Source organism: Leptonychotes weddellii, chromosome 8 (genome assembly GCF_054177405.1).
Source record: "Leptonychotes weddellii isolate Sample4059 chromosome 8, ASM5417740v2, whole genome shotgun sequence".
Lineage (NCBI taxonomy): Eukaryota > Metazoa > Chordata > Mammalia > Carnivora > Phocidae > Leptonychotes > Leptonychotes weddellii.
Window position 1 is genome coordinate 94,297,538 of NC_138376.1, and position 16,218 is coordinate 94,313,755.

General features: G+C 34.3%; 1 protein-coding gene across 18 annotated transcripts in view; it reads right to left on the reverse strand.

Annotated features, from left to right (window-relative positions):
- The window catches only part of TRDN (triadin), a 373,567-nt gene that overhangs the window by 327,220 nt on the left and 30,129 nt on the right, over positions 1–16,218 (reverse strand). For all 18 annotated transcript variants that reach the window (XR_014147926.1, XM_081828915.1, XM_081828916.1 and 15 more), the window contains exon 2: positions 1,733–1,942. Coding sequence is in view for 17 of the 18 variants with exons in the window: in XM_081828915.1 (XP_081685041.1) it covers positions 1,733–1,942 (210 nt within the window). In the remaining variant the exon portion in view is untranslated. The remainder of the gene's footprint in view (positions 1–1,732; positions 1,943–16,218) is intronic.

Below are 16,218 nucleotides of genomic sequence, written 5' to 3' on the forward strand. Positions count from 1 at the left end.
CATCTAAAACTAATGATGTAATGTATGGTGATCAACATAACAATAAAAAAATTTTTTTAAAAAGCCTCCATTACACAGTATACACAAAGTATTACTTATTTAGAGAAGAGGTTCACAGTTCTGGATAGTGTTTTTCTTTCATTGACATCATGGAACTTATCTCTACCTGTTAGATAATGCTCACTTTAGCACAGTTACCAATGGTACTGCAGGAAGAATCATCTCAATCTCACCGCCATGTCAATAAACCCAAATGATCCAGTTCTATGACTTTGCAATATTTATACTTATATTTCTTTCAGTGTAGCCATTGCTTGGCACATATAGTAGGTTTTTGATAAATAATTGCTGAATGAGTATAATACCATAATAAGTAGAGGAGGGGCTCCTGGGTGGCTCAGTCATTAGGCGTCTGCCTTAGGCTCAGGTCATGGTCCCAGAGTCCTGGGATCTAGTCCCGCATCAGACCCCCTGCTCCGCAGGAAGCCGGCTTCTCCCTCTCCCACTCTCCCTGCTTGTGTTCCCTCTCTCACTGTGTCTTTCTCTGTCAAATAAATAAATAAAATCTTTAAAAAAAAAAGAAGTAGAGGATCCATGACTGTACAGAATGCAATTTATAGTCTTTATAGTTTCTGGTTCCTACTGATTCCACTCCCATTGGAGAAAGAAAATGGGAAGTGGGGGTGGGGGTGAATGGTGCAAATATGTAGGAGCACATTAAGAGTTTAATGAAATGGTTTTTCTTGTGGTAAAAAACATAAATTTATTCATCTATTTATTTAATATTTATTAAACACCTGACTGAGTCCTTCCCTTAAGGAACTCACAGTCAATAGAGCATGTCAGATGTGGAAATAGACAAATATAAATTTTTTTTTTAAGATTTTATTTATTTATATGACAGAGAGAGACAGCGAGAACAGGAACACAAGCAGGGGGAGTGGGAGAGGGAGAAGCAGGCCTCCCGCCGAGCAGGGAGCCCGATGTGGGACTCGATCCCAGGACCCTGGGATCATGACCTGAGCCGAAGGCAGACGCTTAACGACTGAGCCACCCAGGCGCCCTAGACAAATATAATTTTAAAAGTGTTAAAATACCTTGAACAAAGAGATAAACAGTATACTCAAAGATTGAATAGGGCCATAATGAAAATCTGTCTTTCCTCACTTGCATTATTCCTGTTTTACTCCAAACCCATAAGAACACATGGCCACTCAAGATGTAGTATCTCATTACAAGTAATTCTGGGAAAATCCTTTTCACACTCTTTATTTTCAGGAACTCAAAATAGGATGTTTTGATGGGAGGAGCAAAGAAAATGTCTGGAAAGGAAGCTTGGAGCCAGATGGTAGAGGGACTTAAAAATGCTTTACACAACTTCCCACTTGTCCAAAAGTTTTTTATTTGGTTTAGTTTGGTTTAAAATTGATAAAGTCTCTGTTCCCAAACCAAATCTCCACATGAAAAACTTTTTAATCATTATCTTCATGAAACAACATTCAGCTTGTGTTCGGCATTACAAATATGGAACTATATTTCGTTTGAAATCACTGACTACAACAGGCAAAGAAGAATAGAAGGAAATGTGGAAGAAGGAAACCAGACTTCACTGAAATGTAGGCAGTTTGTGGGGCACTTTACTTCTCACATGAAGGTGAGATGAAAAGAAACGAAGACGGGAGGGAAGAACATTGCTTCTTTTCATCCAGTACCCACATTTCATGGATCTTACCTGAAAAGTTTTTGTAATCCACTAGGTCAAACATAACAACAGCAACAGCTGACCATGTGATTATCAGAGCAATGACTAGAAGCCAGGCTGCTGGGGAGCTGAATGTTGTCACTATGTCCTCTGTGACTGTCCTCTTCAGCACTTTTCCAGGGGATTTGGGCACCGATCCATTTTTGCTGTCGATCACAGTTGTGGTAGTCGATGCATTTCCTAATCCAACATTCAGAAAGAAGAATTACAATTGGAACTTCCTGTCAAATGTTGATGACCAAAAAACCCCACACAGATTATATAAGTATATTTAAGTTGTTTGTACCATTTTCTATAGTAGAGCACACCTCTTTAGTGGCAGGGCCACACTTTCTGCCCACTACCCCAGTATTTATCCTCGACTCTGAAATCCACATGCCCTAGTGATTAGCATTACTCCTCTCCTAAGCGCTGTAAATAATACCATGGAAGCCACAAACTTTGTCATCACCTTCAATCATTTTTTACTTCTCCCTTACCACCTCCTACATCCACTACCATCAAAGGCAATGGGTTTTTGGTCAAATTGTTTTTTAACACCTTTTTCCTTTATTTAGGTTCATATGTCAGTTCTGAATGCAAGCAAAAACGTTTCCTCTGGGGGAGAAACAAAATCAATGATAAAGTAGTCCAAATGGATGAAATCCTTTTTTGATATCCTGGTTTAACTGTACAATTGACCCTTCTATTGACCCCATTCATTTTTATTTGAGAAGGGGCACAGAAGATCGTCTGTGGAAAGATGTTGGAAAATCTTATTATATCCAGTAAACTTTTTATTCCTGCTTTCAAAGGTGTACATGTTTATGGGAGAAAATTAAAAAAAATATTAAAAAATAGCAAAATTTATAATCTCATGACCCAGAAACAACTTTTCGCATGTTGTTCTACTTATACCTACTTTTTTGTACATACATATAAATATATAAATATGTTTTATTTGTTTTTGAAGTCATCATCACTCTTTCTGTTATGTTTGGTACTAGGCAATATATTATAAACATGTTCTCTTGCCGGATGTGTTCCATAAAATACCACTTAAGTGGCTGCATGGCAGGTCACTTCATGGCTATGCATAATTTAGTCAAAAAGCTTTCTACCTTGGGACATGGCAGAATTTTTCTCAGCACATTAATAATTTTTATGTTAGGAGACTTTCCTAAATATAGAATTTCTGGGACAAATAGCATCACTTTTACATCTTATGAGAGTATATATATGTATTTGAAAATTAGTATTTTTTGAAATTTTTACATGACAGGAGTCTCTGTTTTCTTATCCTTGACAATACTGGGTGTTACCAGTGTTCAAACTATTTGCAATCACATAGGAAGAAAATTCTGCTTCATTTGTAATTCTTTGATTACTAGAGATGAGCTTTTTGTATACTTATTTTCCCTTTACATATTTTATCTTGTGAAATTTTTTGTTTGCTTTTCTGTAAACCACCTCCATTTGGTGGTTTAAAAAACTGTATACACATATACATGTGCCCAATCATATGTATGTATATATTTTTACATATGTATATGTATATATAAATATCTATGTGTATGCATGTATATGTATTTATACATATTTACACATTTATACTCATTGCAAGAGTGTATTCATGTATGTATATACACAAACACACACATATGATAGGAAAATTTTATCTGATCTTAAGCTGCAATTTTTCCCCTCAACTGTTTACCTCTTTCTTTTTTTTTTTTAAGATTTATTTTACTTATTTGAGAGAGAGAGAGTGTGCGAGCCAGGGTGAGGGAGGGGCAGAGGGAGAAGGAGAGAGAAACTTACACAGACTGCACACTGAGTGTGGAGCCTGACACAGGGCTCGATCTCAAGACCCTGAGATTACCACCTGAGCTGAAACCAAGGCTCGGATGCTTAACTGACTATGCCGCCCAGGCGCCCCTGCCTCTTTCTTTTTGAGGTGTTTTTATATACAGAGCAACCGCTTAAAAATTTTGTAACTCTTTCATTTTATTTCTGCAAAGTTGCTGCCTTTGTATGACTAGCAAGCTCCTCTCAATGGAGAATAAGCATATCTAATTATATTGACAATCCTGGACTCCTAGAAAGTTAACTCCAGGGGTAACTTAGAAATCATCTGAAAACAACTGTATCATGTTACATTTAAGAGCAATTCAAAACCAAGCAGAATATTCAAGTGACTCTCATAGCATTTTCAATCCGAAATTACACAGATATGTATATATTGAATACTAAAGAGAAAAAAAATCTCTATTTTTCCAAATTGAACTATTCTAAAAATATTCCAATACTTTTGCCAGAATCACAGCTTAACAACATATTTCATATATTTTAAATATGGGCCACATTATCGATAATAATTTAAGAACTGCATATCACAAAAAGAAATTTTATTAATCATCTTCTAATATGCACAATTAACTATTTTCTTTTTCTTCTTCTTCTTTTTTTTTTTTTTTTTGAGGGGAGGTTCAGGGACAATGGGAGAGGGAGAGAAAGAATCTTAAGCAGGTTCCACACCCAGTGCAGAGCCGGATGGGGCTCGATTTCAGAGCCCTGAGATCATGACCTGAGCCAAAATCAAGAGTCTGATGTTTAACCAACTGAGCCACCCAGGCACCCCAACAATTAACCATTTTCAATTTTAGTTTTTACCTCTAAATTACATTTTCAAACTAAGAAAACAAACTCCAAATTTTCATACTCCTTTGACACTTCGCACAAAATAAATTTCACCTAACCGGAAAGATTACTTGTAGTTACTTTTAGAATGTGTTAAATAATAGCTGAAAGGTTTTAGTATTTTCAAACTGAAGGGAATTGTTTGTACACCTTGAAGGCCTCAGAGTGGAATTAAAATGTTCCTTTCGATCTTTCAACCTCTTTCTCTACATTGTACAATTTTTCCTTTCAGTTAGGTCTAGATTTTTCATGGAAACAGTAAAGCAAAACAGGTCTGCCACAAGTTTTATAGACAGGAGAGAGAGAGATGGAGATTAACTTCCTGGCTAGAAGGTCACTACTGCTCCTCACCTCTGAGTGAAAAACTTCTATACCTGAGGAATGAGGTTAGTGAGACTTGACTTACAGGTTTATGATGGTTGAGAAATTGCTTGGCAAATTTCCTGCTACATCGAATCATTCAATAAATGGCAATACAACAGCTACTAAACTATATCTTCGTTATTATCAACCTCACCATCATCGTTACTTTTACTGCCCCCTCCGCAGCTAGTACAAGCATTACTAAAATGGTAAAGAAAGGCCAGAAGGGCAAGATTAACCTCAAAAACAAAGGTGGAAGTTGAAAGACTAATTCTTCAATAAATGCAGGCATTTTTTTAAATTTAATAAGCGTGTTTGTTAGGCTAAGATATTTTCAGGGAGTCAAAATGGGATGTTATGACTCCTTCAATGACTTTCTTAATCAACTAATTTACTTCTTGTGATAGACAAAAAGGACACATACTGTAATTTATTCATATTAATGGAGAATGTTATGCCCCATTAACAAATCAAGAGAAATGATCTATAACAAATAAAGTTATTTTGTTACAATTCAAATGTTTACAGTGTCAACAGATTTGTTAAACTAGACAGACAAATTTTGAAACTTCTAACAGCTGTGTACACAGGGTGCTTAGAATTTGAATCCAGTTCATATGAAAATTTTTAGTTATTGGGGGAAGAAATGAAAATATTGCATGCAAAATTAAGTACTTTCGTTAATAAAGTGCTACTTTTTAAATTTGTTTCTTTACCAATAAGTAGTACTATCCTTCTCTTGATAAAAATAAGATAAGTGCTATAAAATCCTATCACTGACTAAGAAAAAGAAAATCAAATACATTCAAGTATATATATTAGTGGGTATTAATAATAACCAAACATAATTAATACAACCATTTTTAGGTGACAATAGTAATTTAGCCCCATATTTTTGAGAGATTAAAAAACTGATGAGGGGATCAGTGGGAAAATGAATTAAGATTTTGAAATAATTTTAGGTAGAAATTAACAATAGCAACAACAAATCTCCTTTCTTTTCTGAAAAGCTATGTGAATACATATACCAAGGTCATGAACTCAATTTAGTTGAAATGATAGCAAGATGGAAAAGTTTCACAGACTGTACTTGAGATGGATCTCAAAGAAGGAAAAATTAGAACGAAATCATATCATATCCTTTCATTGATTTTTGTGCCAAATTTCCATCACTTCTAATGGCAGTTCTGAAAATGGATGAAGGATAGGAGTGCTTCGAAGTGCAATTTAAGATCCAAGTGGGGCTACAAGTGAATCAAACCTTTGGAATAATGATTTGCTGGAGAGTAAGTGAATTACGAGTGTTTAGGAGAGGCCCCCTGAAAGTTGATATGTTGCTAATCTCCAGTTTTTTAACCTCTGGAAGACTTCCTGCTACGGCTAGATGGAGAACACCAGAAGAATTGCTTTTGCACTTCAGGTTCAATTCAGTGAACTGGGTTTGAGAGAGTATTTCTGTAGACAATATCATACATACCTGCTTGGTATCTTGAAACCAAAAGAACACATTTACTGGGATTTGATACAAATTAGTTGAATCCTGGTCACATTTTCTTTTTTCCTGGTCACATTTTTAAAAAACAAAAAATTTTTAAAGGGACAAGAACTTCTATACATTTTTTTCTTTTTTGATCAGAAAAATGAGAAACCATATAAATTCAGAAAGCAATGCAAGTTCAGTGTTAAAATGAGACCTTCCATATTTAAAAGAACTGATATTATTATGAATCCCAAATTTTATTTCACCTTATAATACTGCCAAAACAATTATGGCACAATATTTTAAATGGATGAAAATGTTAACACTAAATGATTTTTTATTTTTAAAATTTTTTCCTATGTGTTTTTCTCTTCACATCCTCAAAATTCCCACTTAAAAATTAATCAAGACTCAAAGATGTTGAAAATAAATTCTGGGTATCCAACTCAGAAGGTAAAACTATAAGCAATTTGAAAATAATCTGAAGGTTATACTGTTTATGGAAAATTATGTGTTTCCTTCATTACGGAAACACACTAAATTGTACCTTTCATTCCACTCAAATTTACTACAGAAACCACACAGAGCCAAGAGGAATAAAATTGAGGGGAAATAAATTGCCTTCTCTGACAGTTGGTCAAGATAAATGTGAAGAACAGAGTGTGTAATCTGAGATTATTTAATGTTTGAGAAGTACTTTGAAGATGACAAGAGCTAGTTATTGATATGGTGGAAAAAATGAGAGGTAAATATTACTGAGAAATTCAACATGGGCAATGCTCCTGGAAAGTTGGCATCTCAGAGCAGCTAGGATATGTGGCAGTATTTTCCATGCCTACTTTTTAGTTCCATTCCTTCTGATTTCATACAAATTATTTTGATTGCCAGAAAGCTAGAATCAGCTTCAAAAGAAGTGGGGATCTGGCTGAAAGACCATGTGACTCTGCCCCATAAAGTAAGATTAGGGGCTGCTTATGAGTGATTCCAAAGACCCAGCTTCACAGTCAGGTTAGGCATTGAAGACTAAATCACAAGCCTCCTAAAAGAAGTCACTTAACCTCATCATACCTTATTAATCAGATCAAACTGCCAAGTACACTTGCCTATTATTATTCCTAGGGGAAACTGACAATGCAATCTCTTCCAGGATGCTCAGGAAAGACACCTATATTCTAGAATGGTATAAATAAAATATTACATTCTCATTACATAAAAGCATTAATTCCAAATTTTGCATTCTACTATGTGATGTGGTTTGTGGAGTACTTCAATGCTGTATTTTTCCATCGAAAATTTGAGAACAAAGGACAGAGAAGGAGAATATACTATCAATGGCATTATAAAAATATGTATTGTTCCAAAATTATATTAAGAATGTAATTCCCAATTACAAGTAAGAATGACCTTTACTGTATTTAAGTGCTCCAGAAAACACATGTAAGTAAGAATTTTGGAGAAACTTTGCTAAGAATATCTTTTGGCAAATAAAGTTGAAAAATGAAAAATTCATCTTTTATCAGTCCTTTGTCTGCAGAATATCTATGTATCACAAATATAGACATCGGTGACGATAAAATTATGCTTTTCTACAAGAATATATAAATCGAATGAAAAAGATTTTGAGAGGCAAGATAAACCATGACAATTCACAAAAACAGACTTTGTCAAAATAATCCTAGGTGCTGTAATTGAAATATATATGTTTTATATATTTATGTATATATGTAGTTGATAAACCATAATAAATACCCCTAGAGTAATTTTTAGAAAACTTCAGATTCTAGGCACTTAAAAAAAAACCAAAAAAACTATTCACTCTCTTCCAAGGTAAAAATAGCTTTGTCTCACACCAGAAACAGATATCCTGCCAATTTCAATGAAAGCCCTAAATTGCCACCTTTTCTCTGAGATTTTTGAGATTTGATCATTGTAATGATATTTCAGAGGATAATTTAGCAGCCTAATCTACCTGCAGAGGTGGCCAATATATACTTACTTTTTACATTAACTAACAATCCTTCCTACCAACCCACTCCCCATACTCTTCCAGCAGAAGAATTTCTTTTTCTAGTAGTGGAACTAGAAAGTGAACCCTCATCTAACTCTCAGCCACAGGACTGGTTCTTTAAAACAAGCCTGACCATTCAGAACACCCTCTTGCCCATGACTGTAAAGGGATGGGCAATCAGAATCCTCCACATTTTTTGTGGAGCTCTTGAATGACACTCTATTTCTGCTAAGGTTGACAAACTGTCTTTTCCTGTATTAACTCTGGTAAGCTCAGTCTTTCTTCCCCTACCTTTTGAACTTTACATTTTCAACTTAGCAGTTTCTACTTTTTCTATAAGTAGTAAACTGAATTTAGAGATGAAGAGCAATGGTGAGTACATAACTAGAGTTCATTTTTTTTTAAACAAAATGTGTTGAACTCCTAACACATTACAGGTAAAATGCATTGTGTTTTACCAATCCAAAGTGGGCAAAGATTTCTGAGGAATTCCTTTTTTTCTATTTAAGAAAACCCCCCCCCAAAAAACGCTCCACTCTTAAAATCCAACTTCTCTTTTAAGAATTTCAACTCCTTAGTGATATTTATGTGTTCTTTTGAAATAAACACTATTGTTTTTACTTGTGATTATATAAGTTTTTGATAAATACAATGACATAAAATTATCTTGACTTTAGTATACTCTTTTTTTGTTGCTCAGCAAGGCTCTCAGATGAGAATAAGTCATCTATCTCTTAGTAGCATGTAGTACTTGAGCACTTTTTAGACGGTGAGGTCTGAATAAACAATAAATGTGAAAAACTTCATAAGTTTAGCTAAAGGGAATCAGATTTTAAAAAGTACCATATTAAAAAACCACAATATTTCTGCATATAGAAGGCTTTGCAATATATAGTGACTTCTAACCAGAGAAATATGTTAAATAAAAAGTAAAATATATTTTCATGAGAGATGCAAATGTTCAAATAAGAGATACTTTACTGAAAGAAGTAAAAGCATATCTGTGCATCTCATAAGTGGGAAATTTAACTGGTCAAAATAATTCAGGCTCCAACAGATAAGGAAAGACTAGTGGGTTAGAGAAAAAGATGTGCATTTCTTTGACTGAAAAAAGCATATATTTACTAAATAATGTCAATAATTAAGCAGACACCTTTTTCTAATTAGGCAATTAGCGCTAGCATCTGCAATGTTATTAGGGTTGTTGTCTCCAAAAGGTGCAATATCTGGGAGAGATTTCTACAACCAGATCAGGCACAGTAAATGTACAGATGAATAAAAGTGCTGATGGTCAACTTACAAATGCATGATGATGCATCTTCTTAGTCAGTGGGGCCTCCCATAACAAAATACCACAGACTGGATGTCTTAAGAGAAATTTTTTTTTTCTCACAGTTTGGAGGGAAGAAACTCTGGAAGACAGTGCCAGCATAGTCAGATTCTGGTGAGGACTCTCTTCCTGACTTGGAGATGGCTGCCTTCTCACTGTGTCCTCTCATAGCAGAGAGAGAACAAGCAAGCTCTCTACCACCTCCGATTATAAGGGAATTAATCCCATCATTAGGGCTTCACCTTCATGACCTCATCTGAACCTAATTACCTTCCAAAGGCCCTGTCTCCAAATACCATCATGTTGGGGGTTAGAGCTTCAACATGTAAATTTGGGAGTGACATGATTCAGTCCATCACATGCATATTTCTATTTGATTATTTAAAAATTGCTCAAATTGGGATGCCTTTGGGGCTCAGTCAGTTAAGTGTCTGCCTTTGGCTCAGGTCATGATCCCAGGGTCCTGGGATCGAGTCCCACATTGGGCTCCTTGCTCAGTGGAGAGCCTGCTTCTCCTTCTGCCTGCCACTCCCCCTGCTTGTGCTCTCTCTCTGTCTCTCTCTCTTTCTGACAAATAAATAAATAAAATCTTTTAAAAATTGCTCAAATGAATATTAATATATTTTAAGCTTAATAAGCATAGCTATTTTAATAGAGCTCTATCTTTCATGTTAAAATAATGGAAATCATGGCCACGGTCCCTTACTACCCGTACATGCCTAAGTGGCCCAAATCAAAATGTCAGAGGGTACTACATATTGTGAGGTAGTTTAGGGATGGAAATTAATCAACAAGACCCATGAAATCACTTTTTTATAACAATGATTTTGACAGGTTCCGTCACACTTATTAAGGAAAATAATCCATCCTCACCTCATGAATGCAGGAAGTCTCATGCAAGAAGTGAAGCCATCTTAGGGTCTCTCCGATTTTATAAGTTTGAAGTTTGGGGATGGAATCTACAGAAAGTCTCCCAAATTTTGTGAATTTGGTTTCAGGTAAATAGAAGTTAGACTCTGGTTCTTAGTGAATATGATTTGAACAGGACAGACTTAAGATCCATAAACTATATTCAAGTTCCTTTGAGAAATTAATTTTCTAGCATTTTATGTTTGGGTTGACTCATTTTCTTCCTGGGCCAAATATGCATAATTGAAATGCTTTACCTAGCCCCAGCATTCCTCCTACTAAATTGCCCCATTGTCACTGAATCACAAACTCACTGAAATAGAAAAGGCTTGAGTAATGACATGCTATTTCAATTCAGAAAAAAATACTAAACTCAGTGCTTCAAAATCATTAGCTTTTCATGATTTGTTGATTCTAATGTGTGTTTTTTACTTCCTTTTTCTTAAAGACATTTTCATGGAAATCAACTATTCCTTAAGAATTAATCATCTCCTGCTGCTTTTACCCAATGTAGAGTCATAATCCCACCATTGCAGTGTCACAATAGCTTCTACTTTATTTTCATTAAGAAAGTGTGAGTCTCCCCGTCCCCACACCCCAAAAAAGGCACACGAGATATTCATACTCTTTTCACATAAATGTATTCAGTAATAATAATAAGGACTTCATGTAAAGCTTCTTCTTAAAACTATACTCATAAAATAATGGGTTTCTCACATTCCCATTAGTTACATTCAGGAAATTTAAGAAAATGTAAAAACTAAGATCTAAATTTCTTTCAAGTTTACTTCTCTGGGTGAGTTTTTAGGTAATTGTTTCATGACTCAACCTGGCTTGTTTTTTGATATATTTAAATATAAATAATACTAAACCTATGTTTTCTATTTATAAGGAAATTTCCATCCATTTGTTGGAAAAGCAGTAATAATTTAATAATTTCATCTTTGTCATATGTACATGTAAATTAATAAAGATATTTTAGAGTATATAACCATTCATATAGCCAATTTAATATTAATATAACCAATAATAGAGTATATAACCACTAATTTTATTGAGTACCCCAGGGGCTTTTGAAATAAAAGTTGCAAGTAAGTATCCTTATTTTTTTACAACTTTAATTATGAGTAATATAAATTGACACTTTCTATAGTTACTCCAGATTTAATGCTATTGCCATAATTTCACTGAAAACAGATCCATAGAATTTCTAAAATTGTCAATAAAGCAAAATATTTAATAATTTTGATGAGAGAAGACATATACTTAGAATTGAGCACCACTGTACTAGGATATTATTATATTTTGTTTAACTTGAACCCACATTATCACTAAGCCATTTGAAAAGTTTAGAACAGATCAGAATTGTATAGTCAGAGCCTTCATCTTTCTGGATTGAGTCCACATATCTCATGAAGAAAATACCCTATCACATGAAGAAAATGCAGGCAAAAAATCTAGAGAGAGATAAGATTTGCTGTGTTGTTTAAAATCATTTAATCTATAGGAAAAAAGCAGCTTCCTGTGCCTTTCAAAGGACTTCTAAATGAGCTTGAAGCTCCTTTATGCATTTCTGAAAAGAACATTAAGGTATCCATGCTCATATTTTAAAAATGCAAGCAATTAGGTAAACACAAATAATACTTTATACAAATCTTTCTTTTAAGGAGTTCATGGAGTTTTCGAAACAGCTGATAAAGCTGCACACATCTATAGAATGGAGCAAGTATTCTCATCCTCTTTGATATGAAAGGAAACTGAACAGGGGAGTTCAAGAGAACCAGTTTTCCGAGGTCTACTCATTACCGAAATTTTCAAAGAATTCGTGTTGCTTAGTCCCTAATATTTAATCTGCTGAATTGTTTATCCAAATAGACTTAATATTGATCTTAAATTTTATGTCTAGAAGATGCCACTCATTGACAACTCATGAAAAAGGCTTTGTCTCTGGCCAATTACAGTGCTGAAACAAAACAATTTTAAAAAGCAAAGATAAAAACAAAATGATAACTAATTCAACTTTTTCTAACTCCTTCACACCCTCAACATTTCAGTTTCAGTTTCACAAGGCAGAAGAGCAGTCATTTTATTGAGTATTCTAGAGATAAAATTATATCCTCAGCACCTCAAAGAGTAAGAAATAAATGGAAAATTAGCACCCTGTCCTCTAAGAGCCTACTTGGTATTTACTGTCAAGTGGACTCAACTTTGGTATTAGGGCTGTAGACTGGGCGAGAGGAGCCACTTTCCTCAGTCAGTCCAGGGTTGATTCCAGGTATTGGGACCATCAATGTGACAGAGGACGGTGAAATCCCCTTTCCCCTCATTTCAAATAGCTTATCTGAATAGGATTTTACTATTGAAAGACCAGTATTTCTGACATTTAGATCATTCAGAGCAGTTATTTCTATGGAGTGAGCATTTTTATAAGCTTTATTTGACTAAGCTTATTCAAACATTACCCCTGCATTAGATTAGTATCACCAAGCCATAGCAGATTCCATAAAATAAGCTTTATAAAATTGTGGTTGCCCAATAGCATGCTCTTTTGGAAACTACTAAGCACCCTTCCCTTGAGTAACATAGCTCTAGAGCTATGCGTTACAAGATGTTTGAAATCCAATGTCTCTTTCTACCTTAGAAGAGGAGAAAAGAAATGGAAAACAGTTCAGGAAACTTTTTTTTTTTAATTAAAAAATCACTTTTCCTTTTTAATTTTATAACAAAAGGGAAATGCATTAAATAGCCAAATTTGAATATTAAACTCTTTGGTTCAGCATTAGAGGAGGTTCTTCAAAAATAGCACTGACTCTTTTCCACACCTTACTTCTGATTAAATGTGTTCCTATAAAAGACTCTACAGGTCGTAAAAAGAATCAGATCATAAATAAGTTTTGCTAAGGCAGTATTCAGGAGAATATAATGGCTAATATTCTAGTCCCAAAACTGATTATAATTATATTGCTTCAGGTTTCTATAGCATCTCTGTTCCAGAGAAACCAAAAATCGTCCCACAAACCAGACTTTCTGGAGATATATATATATATATATATATATATATCTGTGATTTCATGGGAAAAGCAGTCATTTCAGAAACCACAGTGACTCATAAAGAGCATTTGGTTAATAAGCGAAGGAGATCATATAAGTGAAGTTTGTCAAAACTTAATGTGGTAAAAGGTTGATTTGTCATTTGGCAAGAAGTTAAACACTATCAGTTTGCTAGGGCTGTCATAACAGAGAACCACAAATTGGGTGACTTAAACAACAGAAATTTTTGCCTCACGATTCCAGAAGCCAAAAATCTAGAATCAAGGTGTTGTTCCTTTTGAGAATGCGGAGGGAAAAATCCTCCACAACCTTCCTCTGGGCTTTAAATGTCATTCATATAGCATTCTCGCTGTATGCATGTCTATCTCAAAATTTTCCTCTTTCTATATGGACACCAATCAGATTGGCTTGGAGCCCATGCTGTTGACTTAATTTTAGCTTGATTACCTCTGTGAAGACGCTATCTCCAAATAAGGTCACATTCTGAGGTACTGGGGAGTTAGCTCCTCAACTTAAGAATGATGGGGAGAGGTGCACAATTCAACCCTTGACAAGTACTACTACATAGTCTCTTCACTCCATTATCACCAGAAGTATCTTGTGAAAGATTAAGTTAAATCTATTTTAAGGCATTACCATTAATGACTTGTGTAAAATGAAGCCTTGAATTAATCAAATTGTCAAGAAAATTTGTAATTCTTTCTCAAATTCCACAGGTAAATTGAAACTGTGAAATTTTTCAGGTGATGGCCTTGGTAATAATGCTCCATTATTTTACTTCTGTTATAGAAATGTTAAATTTTAAAAATACACGTATATATAAATGTCTGTATTTTAAAATATGTATGTGCTCATACACACACAAACACCACAAGTTAGTCAGGCAAATGCCATCAATGCCATTTCATTTTAATGAAATGATGGAATATCAAAGCCCAAAATAACTGCAATTAGGTCAGATATTTAACACAGCTACTTATCCAAATTATTCATTTTTTCACTAAATTGAAATATTAGATTCTTTTAACCAAGTAAGTAATCCTGTCCTTTATGCCTTAATCTATAAACTATAATGTAAATAAAGACCACAAATTTTACTTTTTGCCAAAGGATTCAACATTTACGGATGTCATGCTTTCAGAGAAAATTTTATTATAGGTTGTAGACTTTATATGATTTAATATAACATGTCATAAAAAATGATTCCTAAATCAAAATATTTACAATAAAAATATTTCTCCAAAGAATACATGCTTCCTTCATTTACCCTAGAAATGGAAAAAAATTTGCTCTAATGATTAGGAAATGCCTAATGCATGAATGTAATTAGACAGAATGAAATCTTAGCTATATTATTTGTTGATTGATCCTAAGAAAATTTACTAAGCAAAATCCACTGCCCTCACACATTTATAACACCGGGAATTTTTTGGGTTAATAAACAAAAGCCATAATGTGAAATGTCAAAAAATAGATTTGGACATATTTTTTAGTCTTATCTAGATATATCTTTAGTGTTAAAAGAAAAAAAAGGAAGTTTTTCAATTTATCACTCAGTCTTGAAGAATTCTCAGTAGTCAAATCATCAGACCTCATTCTCCAACAAAAAGGCCTAAAAACTGAAACAAAAAACAAACACAAACAAGCAAAAATAAGTCTATATTATGGTTCCACCCCAGAATATGCCTCCATAATATGGAAACAGTGTTGTTACCCTGTCCATGAGAACCACATTTCTTTATCCATAAAATAACAACGTTTGAACCCAGAGATTCCATAGTATGACTGAAAAGCATTGATAGCAAAATAGAAACATTTCCTGGTTTCCAGCAAATTGTTCCTCATGAAATTAATCTATAAAATCTAAGTCTTAATTATGTAAAGCAGAACATTTTAATGAAATCACTTATTAATTTATTCCATTGTTCATTTGTACTTTTCACAGATCTTATGAATAAAAGTCTTTTCCAAAATTTATTATTCTAGTAGTGCTTTCTTTGACACAATATTTTATTATTTTTTATATGGCACTTTCTGTAGTCACATTCTCCTCAGATTCTGTGACCTAAAGCAAGCTATTAGTGAATGGGACAAAATCAATTTGCCCTGCAATGGATCTTGATGAAAGACTGAGTAGCTGCTAAGTGGACTTTTCCATAAATAGATTTGCAAATCTAAATGAGAAATTAAAAAGCTTCAAGTATTCTTTTTATCTTCTCTTAAAATGCCTTTGGTTCTTCTGAAAGGAGAGAGTAATCAGAAAAAAACCTCATCCGGTTATCTTAAAAAGACATTAAGAATATGTCACAGGTCAATAGCAAAAGGTTAGGGATGGAGCAATAAACTGGGAGCTGGGGGGGCTGACTAGGGGACCCCGTGGGTGTCACTTCACCTGTCTGCAAGCCAGTCAGTCTCTGCAAATGTAAATCAGGGATTGGCCCCTCCCTTCTTGCAGTGACCAAACCAGTTGGCAGTGAAAGCACGTGAAATTCTTCAAGGAAAATCATAGAGCTCAGGAAGTGCCATTAAGGGAATGTGACCTATAGAAAAGTCCTAGGTGCATTAGACATACTTTCACACACGTGACACAAATCAACAGACTGTAATACTGCCATCACCTCTGAGGCTCTGTTATC